This window comes from Megascapheus bottae, chromosome 4, assembly GCF_031878675.1.
Source record: "Megascapheus bottae isolate mThoBot1 chromosome 4, mThoBot2.hap1, whole genome shotgun sequence".
Taxonomy (NCBI): Eukaryota; Metazoa; Chordata; class Mammalia; order Rodentia; family Geomyidae; genus Megascapheus; species Megascapheus bottae.
The window spans coordinates 5,199,727-5,221,203 of NC_143512.1; the positions used below are offsets into that span (position 1 = coordinate 5,199,727).

The 21,477-nt window shown below is 42.9% G+C and overlaps 1 protein-coding gene across 4 annotated transcripts in view; it reads right to left on the reverse strand.

The window, feature by feature from the left end:
• Ablim3 (actin binding LIM protein family member 3) overlaps window positions 1-21,477 on the reverse strand; it is a 113,303-nt gene that overhangs the window by 70,893 nt on the left and 20,933 nt on the right. For all 4 annotated transcript variants that reach the window (XM_090331259.1, XM_090331256.1, XM_090331257.1 and 1 more), the window contains one exon: window positions 1,279-1,416. In XM_090331259.1, the coding sequence (XP_090187385.1) occupies window positions 1,279-1,416 (138 nt within the window). The remainder of the gene's footprint in view (window positions 1-1,278; window positions 1,417-21,477) is intronic.

A 21,477-nucleotide genomic window follows, 5' to 3' on the forward strand; every position in this document is an offset into this window, starting at 1 on the left:
AAGATTAGTTAGATTATAAAGAGAGAAGCTGAGGATTTTTCTCCATGGCAGGGAAAGCCAGTGTCAGATACAGTGGACTAAAACAGTATTAATATGAAAAGATCTGGTAGTTTTGATTATCAATGCATTCAGTATAAATTAACTGCGTGAAGTAGCTTCTCAGGAATTCAATTTAGAGTCATTCACATCAACAGAAATGTGGTACTTGTTGAATATGCAGAACCTCAAGACTTGTGATCTGCTCTGGGCCTGATGCTTTAAGGTTTGTGACGACAAGAATCAAAGAGGAAACCTCCAGGATGAGCCATGGATTGAAATCACTTTATGATTTCATGATGAGGCCCAATTCAAGGACCTGAAATATAGTGAAACACAGGAGGGCCTGTTAACTAGCACTGGAAATGTAGTTCATGGGATAAATATAAAGTAGGACCCACAGGTAGAAATTACAAGGTCTTTTGTGTGTGTGTGTGTGTGTGTGTGTGTGTGTGTGTGTGTGTGTGTGTGTGTGTGTGTGAGACGGGACATGAACTCTGGGCCTGAGCATTATCCCTGAGCTCTTCAGCTCAAGGCTACTACCCAACCCTTGATAATTCTTTTTTTTTTTTTTTTTAATTACAGGTTTTTGCTTAACCACTTGGTAACCCACAAGCAATCCAAGAATACTTGTTCTGTGGGCAGGGAAGCTTGGGTTCAGAGAACTGGAAGGGTAGCAGCAGAGGCATTTGTCCCTCTGGTGGTAGGGAATGTGGGTTCCTGAGCCAGAGACTCTCCAGGTTCTTTTAGATGCTCTTTCTTCCTTAGGAACTCTCACCAGGCTGAGTCTTGGATTCTATGACACAGCCTAGGCCAGCTGTAAACCATCTGTTTTCTTCTGTCTGCTTTACAAACCTTCCTAAAATCAAGATCAATCTTCTTATTAGACATAAGCTTTGGGGATTGTCACAGTGTCACAGAATAGGTACAGAATCCAACGGGGTTTAAGCCAAGGTCACTTTCACTAGTATTCACTCTTAAATCCATTCATAGGGACAAGCCAGAAGTCTTTTCAGATGTGCAAGTTAAAACAGGTAGGATTGTTCCCCACACTCAACCCACCCTAACCTCCTGCTTCACTCCACACTACTTAAGGGAGAGTTCTCCTATTAAGAGAAGACAAAGCCTTATCAGGCCTTTATAGATATCTCAAGGGCCAGCAAGTTTGCTGTTCCTGTGCCTGTGCCGGTAGGCAGCGTGGTCAGGAATCAGAGAAGGGAGCTGGGAAACTGGGCCTCTTACCTTGACAGGTGAAGCATCTGATGTGGAAGTGGTTGTTGTGGACTCGAACCACTTCCCCTTTGCAGGTGTCTCCACAGCGGTAGCACTGGATGACACTGGAGCTGCCCCGGGGGTTGTAAGGATTCTGCTGATAAGGAACTGCAGGAAGAAACAAGAGATGACTATCCTTAGACTCTCTTTAAAATGTCTGCCATAAGTATTTATTACAACTTCAACTAAAGAGAAAAACACAGAAAACGCTGAAGTGCTTAGCTATAATATACTACCACATAATTATATAATAACTTTAGATTGGGGGATCAGGCTAAGGCAGCATTATTGAAGACCACTAAGAGAAGCCATAAACATCCTAAGCAGGTAAAGCAATAGGCAAAGCATAGCTTTTCCTTGTGATAAAAGAGGTCAAAGCCCTGAATGAAGAGAAATGAAAGAGGAAGTTGAGTACAATCAAATGCAGATAACCACATATCAATGTCCGATATACCACATTCAAACATTGTAGGGCCATGATATTAGGAGCTGAGAAACTCCTATTGCCTTAGTGCCAATGCAGTATAATTATTTGTATGGTGTTGCTAGTATAAACCTGCTGCCCTGCTGATAATGTGAGTTTCACACAGATAATGATGTACAGTGCATACTAAACAATGATGATAAATGATCATGTTACTGTTTTTGCTATTTACGACACTGTACACCTGTGATTTGGGAGTGTAATCCTTTGACTTACATGAAAAATTGTAGTGTGTAACAGTATGCCAGCAGCAGCTTCAAGCAGCCTTGGTCAGGAAGCCATGTTGGATAATGAACCAGTGTTATCTAGATTTGTGTAATGCATACAGGCTATGATGTTCACATAATGGCAAAATAACAATGTATTTCTCAAAAAGTTCCTGCCATTAATGCATGATTGTATTTCAAGGCAAATGATTCAGAAATATCATTTCTTGGGTGAGCTCTGGATCAAATTAGGCCCCAAACTTGTCAAAGGGAATTTGGGTATTGTAATTATCTCAACGAAATAGTGACTATCACTGTCTTTACCTGGCTTTTGAGTGAATCAAGTTAGAGCTCCTCTTGGCCCCAGTTTTCTCATGTATAAAATGAAGGTAGATGGTCACAGTAGATGGTGATGGCAGTACAGCTTATTTACTGGGAACTGGAGTGCCATATTAGCATTTGGTGATACATAAGAGCTCTAGTAAACTAAAGAGTCTACTAATCCTCTGTTAAGATCTGCACATGGCTCCATTTCAAGATCTATTTTTTTTAAACCTAAGAATATATGTGGTTTGATCATCCTAACCTCTGGTCTTCTAGCAGTTAATAATAGACTCTCGCCTAGATAACAAAATTTCAGGGTGGAAGGATATTCACAGTGATGTGGTCCAACCCCACATAGGTATGAGCTGCTAAGATAAGTTTGACAGCAAGAAATTAAATCTTCTGGAGATCCAGGGAAAATAATAACTTGGTGAAAACAGAAATATAAAACACCAGCTCATGCTCTGTTTGAAGGCTTACTTCTATTCTGGTTATAAAGAATTCTGGGTGGAGAGAAATTGGTATCTATCATTTATACAGGTAGAGTTCCTGGTTGAGTACATCCTAAGTTAACAGGAACTCATAGTAACCTTGAACCACAAAGGAAATCTCATCTTTCAGGAGTTGTTAACCTAGCCTGGTAATGTTTTCTCTTGTATGAAATGTGAATATTTCCTTCTAGGCACACAAAGGATTGCACATGGCAACTGGCTTACCAATGAAATATGAGTGAAAATTGTGTTTCGCTTCCAGTTGGAAGCCTTAGGTGCCAGTATATGATCTGCCTTATTGCCTTTCCCCTCACCCAGCAATGAGTAACAGATGCCTTGATGATGGCACAGGATCCATTAGCCTGAATCCCTGATTGATGAGTCACGGAGCAGAGTTCCATCAAACCTAACATGAACATATATCAGAAGCTGAGTGCTAATGGCTCACGGCTGTAATCCTAGCTATTCAGGAGGCTGAGATCTGAGCATGGTGGTTTGAAGCCAGCCCAGGCAGAAAAGCCCATGAGACTTATTTCCAGTTAAGCACCCCAAATTACCAGAAGTGGAGCTGTAGCTCAAGTGGTAGTTAGCCTTGAGAAAGAAGCTCAGGGACTGCATCCAGGCCCTGACTTCGAACCCCACAACTAGTAAAAAAAAAAAAAGTAGAACAAATCATTGCTGTCTTGATTTCTAAGACTTTTCATTGCTGTAGTACAACCCAGTCTATCCCACGTGACCTATGTACCTGGCACTTGGCGTATTCGGTGTATTTATTGCATGCTATCCCCTATCTTCTTAGCCTCAAAGAGGCGTATGTTCTCTACAACTGATTTCATCCTCTCTTTTCTTTTAAAAAGGAGAACAGGCAAACAGGGATTCTGAAAATATTCTGTACACTGGTTCCCTGAGTCGTGTGTGCTGTAGGGTAAAGAGCTGGTTGCTTATCTCTGTATTTGGTTTTGTTTGACAATTTCACTAACTAGGGTGAGGGAGGAATATCTGTCCCCCAATCTTCCTTTCCATTTTTCAAATCCTTGTTTTTCCTCTCTTGAATTCAAGACAAAATAAGAAGTGAATTAGCTAGGTAACCAAAGTGTTAATGAAGTCACTGAATGGTATATTCCATTCCCCAACAATGTTCAAAGGTGTCGTAAATATCACATTGTCCCATAGCTCAGACTAAGCCTTCCTGTCCTTTTCAGTCCAATCCTATTTCCTTCTTTTGCTGATTCCTGTCAATGTCCCCTGGAAAATATTTCATTCCCTCCACCTCCTCCAATTTGTGAGAAAAAAATAACCCTGTTTAGATGAGCAATGTGCTGACTTACTGTTGCCAAGGTAGATGTGAGCCTGAAAATAAATTAGAACACACAGAACCATCACCCCCTACTACTGAGGACAAAAGCTTGGCATGTCTGAGATTTTCTCTAGAATCACTGCAGGTTTTCATCTGCCTGTTGGAATGAAACCTGCCTTAGGGTTTAACAACTAACTTCCAAAATCAGTTTGATTTTGTTCTCATTTGATTTGATTTGATAGGGAAGTGGCTTTGTGAGCATGGTTCTCAGTCAGAACTCACCAAGATCAAAAAGACCAAGTCAGAGTAAAGGGATAGAAAATAGATATTTTGGAGAAATACTAACTGTATGACATCTTTTAGGATGAGAATGCTGATCGGGAGTTATTGAGAGTTATCAAAGCTTCAGCAGTGTCTGATCTGTGTCAACTGGCCCACAAACAGAAATTCAGGCATGCTGGTACAGTTCCTCCCAGGTCAGCAATGTAAGATATGACTGGAAGAAGGCAGAGAATTTGATCTCACAGTTGTGGCAAGATCTTTCCCTAGCCAGGCAGTGCTGAGAGGAACTCTGGGGTCAAGGAAGCCAGGCATCTCCTATTCCTGGTGAATTAGATCAGGAACATAATCAACTCTTACTTGATGTGTAGGTGTGTATGGAGGGAAGTGTGTCATATATCCCTACTAGTGTATAATTTCCATGAATGCTGATTGAGTGTGTGTGTGTGTGTGTGTGCGTGTGTGTGCGCGTGTGTGTCTACTGATAAAAACCTAGGGCGTAGCGCATGCCAAACAAACATGCCATTACTATCCATATCTCTCACCCCACATGCTGAAAATTGACTGTTAATTTCTGCAGGTTGTTATCTGTGAGTATCAAGGTTTGGCCACATGATTTATAACATTTATCTCATGGGCAAATATCTTTTGAATTCCAAGTTGAGTTACTGGTAACATTTTCAAACTATTGCACATGTTGGAGCTACTTACTTTTGAGAGTACTATATAAAGGTGTCCATAAACCTCACAGGGCATTAGTTCTCTTCAACTGTGAGATAGCCTATGACATTGCCAAGCTTAGAAATATGAATGATGTGACATGTTCCTGTGAAGCACGAAGGGAACCTCTGGTTTCTTTCAGAATTATTTGGTTAATCAAGGGAGCCCAGAGGGAGCCATTCTCATTTCCAGCCTTTATGAAATGCTCTCCAGTAGAACTGTCTGAGAGGCTGTCTGTATTGACACTATCCAGAAGAAAAATCAACAGCCATTTGTGGCTATTAGACACTTGAAATGTCTACTAGATAACTGGATATGAAAAACTAGATTTCAAATTCGTTTAACTTAATACACATTTCCATTACATTAGCACAAATTTACTTTAATACAAATTTCTATTATGTTAGTGCACATTTACATTTAAATAATCACATGTGGCTAGCTGCAGCTGATAGTTTTATTTTACTTATTTATTTATTTTCTTTTTGTGGGTCATTGGGCTTGAACTCCACCTGGGCGCTGTCCCTGAGCTCTTCAGCTCAGGGCTACCGCCCTACCCTTGAGCCAAGCCACACTTTCCATTTTGTAGAGGTTAGTTGGAGATAAGAATCTCAGGTCCTTTTGTGCCCAGGCTGGCTTTGAATCATGATCCTTAGATCTCAGCCTCCTGAGTAGCTAGGATTACAGGTGTGAGCCACTGTGCCCAGCTACAGCTGACAGTCTTAAAAGAATTTACCACCAGGTAAAGAAAGGAAAACAGGCTGAATCCTTTTCATACAGAAGAACATGTATAAAGTAATTCAAGAATACCATCTCTGTCTTATTCATTTTTTTGTCCCTGTAGAGTTTTAAAGTTGTATTTGAAAACAACTTGAGTTCGACTAACTTAGTATACTTACTCTTCTTGAATTTGATTTGTAACTAAGAGTCTGAACAGTGCAATATATACAGATTTCAAAAAGTCACAGCTTAAAAAAATTAAAAAAAATCACAGCTTTTGGGGGATTTTGAATGACTGAGCAATCCTAATCTTTCTAAGAATGAAAAACAAGAAAACTTGGCGGGGCATGGTGACTCATGCCTGTAATCCTAGCTGCTCAGGAGGCTGAGATCTGAGGATTGCATTTCAAAGCCAGCCTGGGTACTAAAGTTCATGAGACTATCTCCAATTAACCTGTGGCTCTAGGGGTCAGGCGGTACCCTTGAGCTGAAGAGCTCAGGGACAGTGCCCAGGCTCAGAGTTCAAGCCCCATGACCAACAAAAGAAACGCCCCCAAAAAACAAAAAACAAAAAATAAAAATAAAAAACCATTTGGTGATGGCTATCCATAATTTTTTTTTTTGCCAGTCCCAGGCCTTGAGCGCAAGGCCTGAGTGCTGTCCTTGGACTTTCTCAAGGTTAGAGCTCTACCACTTGAGCCTCAGTACCACTTCTGGCTTTTTCTATATGTGTGGTACTGAGAAATCAAACCTAGGTCTTGGTGCATGCTAGGAAAGCACTGTACCACTAGGCCAAACTCCTGGCCCCAGTAAAACAATTTTAAGACAGAAAATCAGCTGTCAGTATCTTTGAGATTAAAATGGTGTGTTGGAAAGAGTAAGTTCTCCATTATATGTATATCAAATACTATAAGAAACTATGCCTTATTCCCACAAGAGATCATTTGATGACCATTTATGTTGGACCATAACAACATATTGGAAAGGGAGGTGAGACCAACATCCTGGTAAATTACAGGATTCTGTGTGTTACACATTACAGCAAACCTGTAATCACACCTGCAATCCTCAGGAGGCTGAAGTCTGAGGATGGTGGTTCAAAGCCAGGTGGGGTAGAAAAGTCCCTGTGAGACTCATCACCAATTAACCACTTAAAAACTGGAAGTGGAGCAATGGCTCAAGTGACAGAGTGACAGCACTAGTCTTGGGCACAGAGGTTAAGGGACAGCACCCAGGCCTCGAGTTCAAGCCTCACAAGTGAAACATTATAGCAAATTAATTCTGTATCTGGCTTATTGCACCTGCTAGTCCCTCTTTCACTCTGTTTTTCTTCACATTCCTATGCTTCTCATTAACTTCTTGGCACTAACTTGATTCTCAGTATCTTCTCTGCTTTTACCAGTTTTCTAATTTTGAGCAAATCATCTGACCTCTTCCTAAGTCAACTCTATCCCTGGCCACTGAGAAGACTGTATACTTGATTTATAAGGCTCCCTCCCAAAATGCCTTTGTACATCTTCTCAAAGTGTCTTTCTGTTTCTTCACGCCCAGGCCTCACCTTGAAACTAGATCATGAGTTATAGTATCAGATTAACCTCTTTTAAAAGCAAATCATGGCATGATTCCTCTTATAAGCACTACAGCCTAAGTTATATTCTTTCTATCCATGTCCTACCTGCATAATTTTCTTTCTTTTGAGAGTCATCTGAGCTAATGTTAAAAAATGCCCCCCCCATTTTAATAGGTTGTCTTCAAAAGGTAAACGCAGACAGGCACTGGCGGTTCATACCTGTAACCCTAGCTACTCAGGAGTCTGAGGTCCAAAGATGGACGTTTGAAGCCAGCCTCAGCAGGAAAGTTTATGAGACTCTTATCTCCAATTAGGCACTAAAATGCCAGAAGTGGATCTGTGGTTCAAGTGGCAGAATTCAAGCCTTGAGAGAAAAGGCTAAGGGAAAGAATGCCTAGGGTCTGAGATTAGGCCCCAGAAAAGGAGAAAGGGGAGTGGAGAAGGGGGAGGAATGGGAGATGGAGAAGGAAGAGGAGGAGGAAGAAGAGGAGGAGGGGAAGAAGGAGACGGAAGAGGAGCATGAGGGGGAGAAGGAGAAAGAGCAGGAGGAGGAGAAATATCTATGATGGTGTATAATTGAAAGAAAAAGAAAAGGAGGAGGAGGAAGAGGCAGAAGCACCTACAATGGAGTATAATGAGAAAAAGAAGAAGCAGGCACTAGTGGCTCATGCCTGTAACCCTAGCTACTCAGAAGGCTGAGGATCCTGGTTCAAATCCAGCACAGGCAGAAAAGACTGTGAGACTCTAATCTCCAATTACCTACTAGAAAAGCTGGAAGTGGAGCTGTGGCTCAAGTCCTAGAGCACTAGCTTTGAGCCAAAAAGCTCAGGGACTATATCCAGGCCTTGAGTGCAAGTACCATAGCTAGCACAAAAAGAAAGAAAGAGAGAGGAAGAAGGAGAAAAAGAGAGAAAGAAAGAAGGAAAGAAAGAAAGAAGGAAAGGAAAGAATGATCAGGAGGAGGGGGAGGGAGAGAAAGAGAAAGAGGGGGCAGAAGAAGAGCATGCTGTGATGGAGTATAATTAAAAAAGTGGCAAAATGACTCGGAGATCGCATAACAACTATCACTAATTGCTTGCAAGTGTAATCAAAACAGTGGAGCTCCTGGTTAGAAGGTGAAATATCAAGGAAAGAATCCAGTGGTTCAGCAAGGAGCTGGTAATGACCCTGGGCTCAGGGAAATGCACACAGAAGCAGGTGAGCGTGCAAATGTCACACTGCCATTCTGTGACTTCATTAGAGTCTAAAGTACTCCGAGTGTGTTCACAGCCTGTAGCTAAGTACTGAAGAGAGCCAACCATGATCCGAGCATTTCCTGAGTAGAAAGTGGTGGTCTGAAGGGTTATTATGGTCTGAGTGGATCTGGCTGAGTACAGTAGGAGTGTTGGGTTTGACTTCAGATTGAATCAGGACCAGTTGCTCCTGTTTTCCTACAGGGAGACTACAGATTGCCCCATTGGAAGATGCAGCACACAGCGTGGTACTGGGCTAGGGGTGCTGGAGTCAGATAGGCTGGGTTGGGGGTGAAGGCCTGCCATTTTCTGGCTGTGTGAATGAACAAGCCACAGAACCCACAGTTCAATAGGGTGGGACTAAGGCATCATTTGTGACTCTGGAATTACTTAATCATGTAAAAATGTTTAATGCATTGCTTTCCAGGAAGCTCAGGCTTGATAAGGAATAACGAATATTGAGGGACCCGTGGAGTCTCGTGTTCTCACTTGGTGAACCCCACATAGAAATTCTCTCTAAATTCAGCTAGCCAATGAACTTGCCCACATGTTTCTCATCTCCATCTTTGGACAGGCCTAGCGAAAGTTTCCTGGTTTTTTTTTCTTCCTGCAAGATAAAGCTATTGGCAGAAGACCATGCACTACCTTAGATGACCCCTTCTTTCTCCAGAGCTCTTTGTTTCTGGATTTCCGTGGGCTGCAGAGGTGGGTGGTTGGCCTGCTCCTGATACATTTTGCAGAGGAACGTGTGAATTGGGTGTTTCCTGCTGTGGGAATGAGCAGCAACCATCAATCTGTGTTATCCTGGAGTGGTGCATTTTGGGAACATCTGCTGTTTCCGGGGTGGGGGTGAGTTCTTATGTTTGTTGTGTGTACTTAGAAGAATGGGTGATTTGCTGCTGCTTTGGGGGAATCCCAGAAGGCCACCCACGCACATTCCATTGGATCATGACATCAGTGCTCACTGAGTGGACTCAGAGTCCCAGGGCACAAAGGGCCTGGCAGGCCATCTTCAAACACGAAACTCAGGAGCTCCAAGACGGAGAGGATTATGCCACTCTTCGTTATGCTAGGCATTCAGTACATGCTCATCTCATCACGCATAAGAAAACTGATGTCCCAAGGGTCTCAGAATTAGTAAGTGGCTGAGGGACCTGTAGCTGGGCAGTCTGGTGGCTTTAAAATGTATGCGCTGACCACCAAGTTCCTCTGTCTGCAATGTAAACAGGCCAGCAGGGGTTCCTCTGTGGGGAAACAGGCCTCTTGCTGTGGCTAAACATACTCTTGGTGGTCACCACTCATTATCCAGCTGGCTAGAACAATCATTTAAAAAAGATTTAAGGCCAAGAGTTTGGCCTAGTGGTAGAGTGCTTACCTAGCATGCATAAAGCCCTGGGTTCAATTCCTTGGTACCACATACCTAGAAAAAGCTGGAAGTGGTACTGTGGCTCAAGAGGTAGAGCTCTAGCCTTGAGAAAGCCCAAGGAAAGTGCTCAGGCCCTGAGTTCAAGCCCTGAGATTGGCAAAGAAAAAAAAAAGATTTAAAAACTATGATAGGACACCATGACCTTCTCCACCACATTGTGCAATTTGATGTGCTAATTAAAAAAAAATGAAGCTAGGCATGGTGGCTCATGCTTGTGATGGTAGCTATTCAGGAAGCTGAGGTCTGAGGATTGCAGTTAAAGCCAGCCTGAGCACTAAAGTCCATGAGACTCTTATCTCCAATTAACCCCTAGAAAATGGAAATGATGCTGTAGCTCCAGGGTAGGTCGGTAGCCTTGAGCTGAAGAGCTCAAGGACCAATGCCAGGCCCAGAGTTCAAAGACCCATGACTGACAAAAAAAAAAAAGGACAAAAAAGAAAACCAGTGAACAAGTAGATCTAAGAATACAGGGATACAGGGGAAGGGTTGGGCACTGGTGGCTCATACATAAGATAAAAAAAATATCCAGGGATAGCACTTAGATCCTTAGTTCAGGCTCCAAGACTAGAACTAAAAAAAGGGGGTGAGAAACATAAGAGAACAATTCAGCATTCTGGCTGAGTTCCCCAGCACGAACAGGTGTTCATGCAGACCCCCAATGCAGGCAAGCTCTGTAGGGGTTGGTACTGTGACAGGGTGGAGAGCTCAGTTCTCTGGGAACTCTTGGGGCCTCACAAATGACTCTAGTCAAACCAAAGGAAGAGGAGCACTATCTGACACCCGAGGCGATGGTAAAATGGGTGCAGCAACAGAAAGTCTTCTGCTACCAGGTTCACTGGCATGGCATGGTCGCTGGTGCCTTTTTTCAGGAAGTGCTGTCAGTTTGTATCACAGCAGCGTGCTTTTGGCCAGCCAGACTGCTTCTGCCCGTTAGCCCCTCTGTAGGTATGTTATAGAGGGACTTGGTTAGAACTGAAGAGGTCGTCAGGGTTATGACCATGATGGGCAAGGCAGTCCACCAAATCAAGGACTCATGGATATCTTGAAAGGCCACTTGGTTCAAGTTGAATTATGTGTATCTATCGCTGTGTCTATTTCAAAATCAGTGGAAACTACATCTGAGTCACTTTGCCTAGTCCTGCTTCTTTTCCCTCCCTGTCTGCTCTTGACTCTTCCTGTGTTCATCCATGGCTCAACCCAGAGGGCCAGCACTGGGTCTGTTTCTCAGGACTCAAATAGATCTGTGTTCTCATTTCTTGCCTCTCCCCTTGGGCCAGGAATGATCTTAGCTGTGGTATAGGCGCCCTTTCTGTCCTCTCTAGCCAGAACATTTAGCTTTACAGTAAACCTTCCTGTTCGTCTGAGGGTGTGGACTTTGGAAATTCAAAAGCCAGGAAGGGGCTCGCTTTCTGCTGCCATCCTTGCCCCAGGCCTCACTGAATGACGGAGGGGAGGCAGGCATAAGAAGTGTGGGGTGGTGGAAAGGCCAGTTAATAGTCAAAGATGCCATGTGACCCTGTGTCATGGTGTTTTAGGATCATGATATTTAGAATTGTGTGGGAATGGCTGAGAGATAGACAGGACGGTTTGTAGGGAAGGTAATCAGCTCAGATTACCACACAGACCAAGAGAAGGGTCCAGCCAGACATCAGGTTTGAGAAAAGCTTAATATTCTTTTTGGTCTTCACTCTCCTAGGGGATATTTTATTTTATTTTATTGTCAGGTAGTGGGTGCATTACTTCTCAAACAATAGGGAATATTAAAAAAAAAACACCACAAGATTTTCCCATATATCCTAAGAGAAAGAAGAAAGACCTGCTCCATCCTTGTTGAGAATCTTGATTTGGGGGTCTGCCCAGGCATCCTCAATAGGGAAACTGAGGGACGGGGTATTGTTCTAGCATCTTTACAGCTTATCTGAAAAATGCTATTTGGGTTTTGTCTGGGGCCTTGGAAACCATGTGAAGTAGAGGAACATGGGGGAGCTAACAATTGTCTTCAAGCTCTGGATGACTCAGCCCCTTGGCCTCTGAACCAGAGGTTTTAGGACTTATACAATGTTTGCTTCCTGAGATCTTGGCAGAGCAGAAACATTGCAGGGAATGCCAAGAAATATCAACGGTTACCTCATGTATCCTTGACTTACAGGCATAAGAGTGAGGGAAGATAGAGAACATGCACTTTTTTAGAACTATCTAGAAGTTTCTGGAAGCCTTAAAAAAAAATCTATGAACTTTTTCTTGACATGGCCTTTCGGTTTTGCTAATTCTATTGCAAGCCATGCATGGAATGCAAACATAGCCTGACCTGATGGTCATTCAGGGAAATTCCCTAGACCAGCGTTTGCTTGCATTGGCTGTGGCTCCCAGACATGCTTTTTTTGGGTGGCCCGATGTTTGTTTTGAAGGTCATACTCATCACCATGGGTCCTACCTTTTCCTTTTGTCATATTCCCGGCAGGCTCCTTTCCTGTAGGATAGGCACTTAGAGGCCCTGGGTTGGGATTCTGGATGAAAACCCAGGCACATGGACTCAGAGCCAGTGTGGATACAAGTCACCAACCTGTGAACCCTGTCCACCCACGGCAAGCCCTAGGGACACTTCAGCTCTGTCCTATCCACTTCCCTACCTGTATCGATGCAGCTCTGAACATCTCTGAACACATTCAGGGTCCCTGTCATGCTGGCCAAACCAGGACTAGCAGACAACATTGTGGAACTGCTGTAGTTTCAGATCAGGGGCTTTGCCTGAGGGCAGGACACAGTGAGCATGCTCAGACTCTCAGGTCAGTCCCGAGGTCCCTTTTGTGTTTAGAGGGCTCCCTTTGATGGCTTCTGGAGTCAGTCATCTGCTCAACTTCACTAGAGGTTTGCTCTTTGATGGTAAGAGGGTTCTCCCTATAGAAGTCTGACCTGCCAGTCCTTATCTTACCCTGGCTGTGAGGGTGGATTTGCTACCTTTCCAGCTCTTGGTTCCTCCTCATCTTTCCCATTCCTGCATCTTTCTTTCCTGCTTTCCCTCTCTCCTCCTTCCTTCCTTTATCCTGTCTCAATGCAATTTCTGCCACTCTGTGTTCTCCTTTACAAGAGAACCAGTTCCTTCATAGCCATTAACGCTGTGAGATTTCCTACCTAGGCCTTACTTCTCCATCTGGAAAGTCAAAAGGCTTCGTGCTAAAAACTTCAATTGCCTTTTGAATAGATAGACTGCTTGATCCACATTAAACCCAGATCAATCACAATTTAAAAATGTCTTCAGGAGCTACCTAGGTGATGGAAATAGCATAATCGAACCAAAGGGTCCAACCTGAAGAATCAGGACACACAAAAAAAGTAGCTAGGGAGCCCCAGGGGGCTGTAAAAATGTAAAATATAAAAATACATTGAGTTTGGGACCAGCTAATCTGTGCTAGCTAGATTCGGCCTGTAGGTTACCAGTTTTGGGCCTTTGTATGTAGATAAACAGATGACCACAATGTCAACTTCAATTAGTGTCTGAGAGAAGTCACATGCTGTCCCACATGCCTGTAGGACCTGGAGGAGCGGGATACTCCTAAAATGAGCTCTTGAACAGCCTAGACCTAAAATGAGCTCTTGAACAGCCAAGACCAGAAGTGGAAACGGCACGTAAAAATGTCACTTTCTAAGTTTTAGTGACATTACTCAGTGGTAGGCAATGGTTTTCAAACATTTTATGATCATGACCTACTGAAGAAATTCATTTTGCGCAATGATGACCCAGTTGCACAGATACATGAAACTAAAGTATCACAGTCAAAACTTAGCTCATGTAATACATACTGGTCATTCTCTTTTTCTGGTCCATTCCACTTTATTACTCTACATTATATCATTAAAAATGGTATTTGCAACTAAGTCACTTGACTTTAGGATCAGTTAAACCATGCCAACATATTACTCAAAAATTAATGCTACATGTCTTAGGAGACTGAGATCAGAGGATCAAGATTTGAATTTTGTGTGAGATTCTTAGCTCCAATTAATCACCAAAGGCTAGGAGCGGAACTATGGTTCAAGTGGTAGAGCACAGATCTTGAGTGAAAAAGCTAAGGGACAGTGTCTAGGCTCTAAGTTCAAGCCCCAGGACCAGCCACCCCCCCTCCAAAAAAGAAGGAAAAGAAAGCAAAGGAAGAGAAAATGACTACTTTAGAGCTTACCCTGAAGAGGTTAAAAAAGAATGACAAAAATGAGTCTAACTCTGTGTGGTATGTTAGGTACCTGTGGCTCTTTAAATTAAAATTAAAATACAAGTTTGGTCTCATGTCATACTAGCCAATTTCAAGAACTCTATAGCCAAATGTGACAACAGTGATTCCATAGCCAATGGATAATGTAGACTTAGAGGGGTTTCCCCACTGAAGAGTGCTTCTGTTAGATAGCTAGTCTATGCCTTACTTCAAATTTTGTCAATAAGTTTTGTGCCCAAGGGCAGAGATGTGAATGAGATTGAGGTGCATGGGTTGAGGCCAGATTGAAACTGCAAGCTGACATGAGTGGTCCAGGAGGAGTGGAGACGATGAGCAGAATTTTCGGGCTCATCCTCATGAAAACCTCACAACTTGAAGTCCAGACCCCGCGTTCCACAGAAAGAAGACAACTTCTGTCTCCTATTGAGCATGTGCAGAGTATCTTCTGTGACTTGGAGAGGGAACAGGTTGATAAACCTATCCAATTTGGGTTCAAATCCAGCCCTCATCTCTTTAATACTATATGAGCTTTAGCAAGGTGCTTCATGTCACTTAGTATCTCTGTCTATGAAATCCTTTAGGATTTTTGACAGGATCAGAAGGCAATATTCACGAAGTGTCTAGCACATTGTCTGATACTTGGTAAATGCTAAAGAAAAGTTTGCTATAGTAATAATGATAACAATGATAGAATGTGCTGCTAGGGCTACTACCACCACCACTACTATGGATGCAAAAAGACAGAGATAAAAATTAAGGACATGTAAAGATAACACATTTTTATCAAGATGGAAGATTGTCTTTTTACTGTATTTCTAATGTTCAATGTAGTACCTGGTAATAGGTACTAGTCAAATTGTCATAGATATAATCTAAGGTAAAATTTGATAAAATAATTGTTCATGTATTAGATGGCATGATTAGTAATTATTTCTGATTTAGAAGAGAAGGAAAAGAGAAAAACGGAACTGTGGAGAGATGGCCGCTGCTTCTGTTTCCACTTCTACCTCCTCCTCCTCCTCTTCCTCCTCCTCCTCCCCCTCCTTCTCCTCCTCCTTCTCTTCTTCATGTGCGTGCATGCATGTGTGCATGTGTGCGTGTGTGTGTGTGTGTGTGTGTGTGTGTGTGTGTGTAGCACGCACATGCATGTACATGTTTATGTGCCAGTAATGGGACTTGAACTCAAGTCCTAGGCACGCTTCTTGAGCTTTGTTGCTCAAGGATAACACTGTACCAACTGAGTCACAGCTCCATTTATGGCCTTTCGGGGGTTATTTGGAGATAAGAGTCTCATGGATTTTTCTGCTTGAGCTGGCTCTGAACTGAGATTTTCAGAATTCAGCCTCCTGAGTAGCTAGGATTACAGGTAAGAGCCACTGATGAATGGCTCTCTTTTCATATTTTTTAGTAGACTGCTGGCTCTATGATACAGGGATTAAGAAACCAAGATATAACAAGCAACCAAGAAAAAAGATAATACATAGATTCAGAATATTTAGATATAATGATGGGGAAAGAATGGAAAAATCCTCCCAGCAAATCAACACATCAAAATTTTCTTTTTTATATTTAGGGAACAAAGGTTTCCAGTTTAATTTGTATCTTCCAGGGGAATGGAAAGAGCTGTTTAATTTCTGTATCAGCAAACAGCTCTCATTATGTTTTGGCCTATGTATATTGCCCTGAAAACAGCTTTTCCCTCCACCTTAAGTGTTGTGGACATCTGTTGTTTTGCCTGCTCAGCATCTGCTCCCTGCATCTTCTGGCAATAGACTCTTTTTCCTATAGGGAAGCTGTTCTATGGAGTTTAGGTTGGGCTGACTCTGGCTCACAACAAGGTGAGCAAGTAGCCGAGCCTGGGTCCATATATAAATCCCACCCCTTTCCACGTCAATGATGGGCACATAAACTTATCTAATCCTTTTGGGTGTAGTTCGTGCAGAAGCTCTTGGGGAAGCTGTTTGGGTACTTAACCCAGAAGGAGACAGACTGGTGCCATCTTGCTTCCTCCATCTTGCTGGACTCCAGTGCCATATTGCTTCCAACTTTGAGGTAAACAGCACAGAGCACCTCATCTGTCACTTGCAAGTAATTAAGTTATGATCTAACACTTAACAGTTTTCTATCTAAATGATAACCTGGGCCATCTCATGCTAGAGACTTCATAGCCTCTTGCTGAAGCTGCAGTAACTGAGGTGGTCCTGGTACCTGAGCACATGTGATCCTGATGCCAGCCGGGGAACGAATGGAAAAGAAAGGAAAAGGCTTCAGAAGAGGAAGGAGACCCAGATGTGGCCTTCCCAGGGGCCATTCCTCCCTTTAGCTGTTAACAGAATTACTCTGTTTGGAAACTTGCCTTGGAGTAGCTATGACATTTGAGGTTTTATGGTTTGAACATAAAATGTTCCTCAGAGGCTTCCTTTATTCACAGCTTGGGTGCTATTTTGGGAGGCTGAAACTAGCTGGAGGAAGTAGGTCACTGATATCTTGTCCTGTGCCTCTGCCATGCTTTCTTTCTGCTTCCTGTCTACCAAGAGGTGAACAACCTCTTCTTCTCCATGCTTCTACCACCATGTTGGTTTGCCAGGATCAATAGATCCAAGGTTGGTGGCCTGGAACCTCTGGGGTTGAGTTACTTTAGTCAGGAATTTTGTTGCTGTGATGCCAAAGTAATTAATGTAAGTGCTAAGCTGTAACCGTCCCTAGACTTGAAGAGAGATACTTGCTTGGTGCGATGACCCAAGTGGTCTCTTTCCTTTATCAATGGGTTGATTTAGGCAAAGATGTGTGATGGACTCCTGCCAGTGAGACATGAAGGTAGTCTCCTGGTGTGTGTGTGTGGGGGGGAAATAATTGGGTCCTAGGAATATTTACCTCCATGGATGGGACAGATGACAGAGACTGTCATTCATATGTGATGCTGGACCTGTTCCTGTGTGCTCCAGATTAAACTTAGAGGGGGAACCACTTCTAGTGAAAAACCTAGGGGCTTCATGGTGTGGTTAAGTTTCTCAATGAACCCACCTGACCCTCTCTGGGTTACCTATTGTAGAAACTGAACTGTGTAGATCATTTAAGGCAGTTTTAGTTTGGGCAGAACCATGGGTGGAAGCACCTGAGCTACTGAGCAGTGTTGAGTGCAACCAATTAACCGAGAAACGCTGGGGTAAGACGAAGGGATCACGGTGCAGAGGCCAGAGGTAGAAAGAAATCGCAACTAATGCCTTCGTGGTGTTTTCCCTTGCAGGAATGTTTCTCAAGGTGGCCAATTAGCCACTTGTTTCAGAAGCCCCTGAGGTTGTGTGTTGGAGAAGGGAATATAGATGCAGATTTCTGGGCCACACTCTAGACTTCACATATTGAACAAATTCTTCTGGAGATTTGTATTCTCACAGTTGAGAACCCTTAAGCAAGTGACTAGAAGGAAGATCCACAGACTACTTAGCACTGAGATGAGCACTGTAGAAATCTTAAAGTCTGATACTAATTTGTAAAAAACAAAACAAAAAAACACTGTTACCAGGAGATGTGCCAATAGCCTTCTGAATACTACAAAGTCTATTTTCTCCCATGTGTTTGCCAACCTTTGTGAATGTTTAGAAAAGTCAACTGGCATCAGAATAATGTCCTACCACAGCTAGATTAAACACATGTTTAATTTGCTCAGCCTTGGCAGATGGCTTTTCTCTTCTTAAGTTGTCATTTCTTTGAGGAATTGCTGTTTGGGGTCTGTTATTGGAGCCATCTTCTGTAGGCAGAGAGGAACAACACAGGCAGCCAGGCTGGCAGCAGGCAAAGGTATTTTCTGGTACTTGGTGTGGACGCCAAACCCTGGGTCTTGAGGTCCCATAGCCCACTGGTGCAGACCCAAGTCAGTCCTTCACTATGATAAACCCTCAAAGTCATCCTTACCCTTTCTATTCCACCTCAGAGTCTAGCCATGACACATGATGCTCCACACTCACATACGATCTGTACATCCACACATATCATCTCTTTCCTCCATATCATCTCTTCAGCTCAGCCTCTTTTCCCTCTTCACCAACTCTCTTTCAACCACAAGATCTCTCACCTGAAGATATCTCCCACATCTCTTTATCTTTTCTAGTTACCAGTTCTCATCCCCCCAGGGATCATTTGTGAAAGCCTAGAAACATGTAAAGTTGTCACAGCTGGGGTCTGTGCATGCATGTTGGCATTCTCAGAGGTTGGCAAACACATGGGGGAAAATAGACTTTGTAGTACTCTGAAGGGTTTTGGCTCATTTTCTGGTGATACAAATTAGCATCAGGCTTCAGGATTTCTGCAGTTCTCATCTACTGCCTAGAAGCCAGAGATGCACTGGACAATTCCTACCTCTTCCTTCACCTTTCAATTATCTGATCCAAGATGTCAAGAGCGTCAAGTGGAACTCCTGAAACCCCATCTAAAGGGAACCTGCTGGTTCTCACAATCATGGCTATTCTCTCTTGATGACATTTTTCAGTATGCTCTGACATAGTGGTGCTTATTTGTCTAATCTCTGTCTCTCTGATTAGACACTAAGCTTGACTGAGGCAGACATAGTATCTATTGAGGTTATGTCTCCAGTCAGAGTGCCAAACATAATACTTGGATCACCACGATTTACACTAAGTACTTTACAAGTAAATGAGCCCACTGAGTGCAAATTCATCCTACAGTGTCAGCAGCTGTGAAAATTGTTAAAAGTCTCAGGACTCCTCTATCCTCATGAGTTTCATTCTGAACTTCAATGAGTCTTGGGTTATGTGGGTTATAGCTATAAATATTTATCAGATTAGAACTCATACCTGAGGAATGCTTTACAAACAAAAACACTCAAACACAGATTCCATTAGTTATCGGGAGTGATGACCTCACCATGAATTGATTCTGGAAAACTTGTGAGAGAATGAGGGTAAAAAGGCAGCTAACTGTTAAGCATTAGAACACAAACAGCACTGGTCTTTGGAGGAGGGGGCACCCTCATCAGGTCCCAAGGGACATCTTTAAAAATGTTGTCCATAGGGGCCAGGAGTTTGGCCTAGTGGTAGAGTGCTTGCCTAGCATGCACGACGACCTGGGTTCAATTCCTCGGTACCACATACATAGAAAAAAGCCAGAAGTGGTGCTGAGGTTCAAGGGGTAGAGCTCTAGCCTTGAGAAAGTTCAAGGATGTTGCTCAGGCCCTGAATTCAAGGCCCAGGACTGGCAACAAAACAAAACAAAACATTGTCTATAGGAATCTTGATGGTATTGAGCCAATGTCCTGTAAAGCAATCTGGAAATTTCCCTTGTGGTTTGGTGCAGGGACCCAGTATAGACTCATACTCTTTTGCTGGCCTGTTATATGTTTTTATAGTGTGAGTGGGCAAACTGTGGCTCAGAGTCTGTTCTGGCCTCCTGCCTGTTTTTGTAACTAGTTTCCTGGGAACACAGCTGTATTAGTCAATTCTTTCATGGCCATGAAAAACTACTGAAGAAAACAGCTTAAGGGGGGGAAGATTTATTTTGGCTCAGGGTTCCAGAGGTTTCAGTCCAGGTTTTGCCTGTGGGGTAGGATAGACATCACGGCTACAGAGTGTGGTGGACAGTGATGTTCATCTTGGGGTAGTGGCCAATCAGGGACTGTACACCTATGCTAATGAGTGTCCCTCTTCCGCCTGAGCCCCCAGCCTTATTGGTGGGGACACCCTCATTCAAGGTTGGTCTTCCTCTCTGAAAATCCCCTCTAGAAAAGCCCTCACAGACATGCCCAGATATGTCCTTTACTAATGTCCTAGGCTTCTCTCCATCCAATCGAGTTGACATTCAAGATTCAGCTCTACAACAGCCATGCCCATTCATTTACACACTTTCATGCTACTTTGCAGAGTTGACTAGTTTCAATAGAGATGGTATTATTTTATATTTGAGCCCAAATATTTACTGTTCTTTTTTTTTATTTGTATGACAGTATTTGAGCTTGAACTCTAGGTTTTGAGTTATTTCTTATCTGTTGGCTTAGGTTGGTGCTCTACCACTTAAGCCACAACTCTGGCTTCATTTTTTTTGGCCTGTCTTAGGGCTTTATCATAGAGTCTGAGCGCTGTCCTTGGGCTTTCTCAAGGCTAGAGCTCTACCACTTGAGCCACAGCACCATTTCTGGCTTTTTCTATGTATATGGCACTGAGGAATTGAACCCGGGTCTTCGTGCATGCTAGGCAAGCACTCCACCACAAGGTCAAATTCCCGGCACCCTGCTTTCATATTTTTTTTTTTGGCTAATTTCTTGGGTTTGTCTGCTCAGACTGGCTATGAACCATGATTCTCAGATCTCATCCTCCTTAATAGCTAGGATTATAGATGTGAGCCACTGGTGCCTGGCTACTGTCCTGGTCTATAGAGAACAAGCAGTTCATTTGTTTTCTTTAGAATGTTTATAGAAATAGAGAATTTAGGAAAAAATGGCTCCTCAAGTATACCTCACCCTAAATCAGACTAGGAGTTTGAGAGTAGGAGAAATCAGGTGGAAATAAGGTTGGGTAAGTAAATGACTGTCTTGATGAGCCCTTGACTTGTAAGCTTCTAACTTCAGGAAACTCAGGACAATGCTTACCACTTGGGGATGATGAATGAGAAGGGCCACACAGAAAAAAACTTTCCAAAGTCATCCTTTCCCAGTGACAACACAGGCAGTCTCTTCAACTATGGGTGACCTCTCTATGGGTTATATCTCAGAGAGATGGGGAGGCAGATCTTTAGAAAGCTGATGTATCAAGACAGAAAGCCATACTCAGTGCTAAAAGGAGGAAAAGGGGGTGGGGCATGTGAGCTGATGGTCCAAAGCCACAATTATCTTCTTGGTTTCAATTCAGTCTTGCTATACGGGGATATGAGCCCCTAAATCAAGATTTTAAAGTAAAACTCCCAGTTTTTTTTAATAACTGGGCTTAAATATTAACAACTAAACTAAAATAAAAAAGAATACTATGTGAGCCAACTAAAACATATTTATGGATCATTTTATTGTTTACTCAGACCATGAAGATGAGATACACTTTACATGCGCTTTGATCGTAGGAGAATAAAAGCAATCCCTTATATTTTTTCCTTGTTTGTTTGTTCTGGTGCCCAAAGTCTGCTGTCATCTCATCCCATATTTTGGCTATTAGCAGCACAATCAGGACCTCTCACTGTCAGGCTAGTATCTGTATGGCAGCCACTCTACCA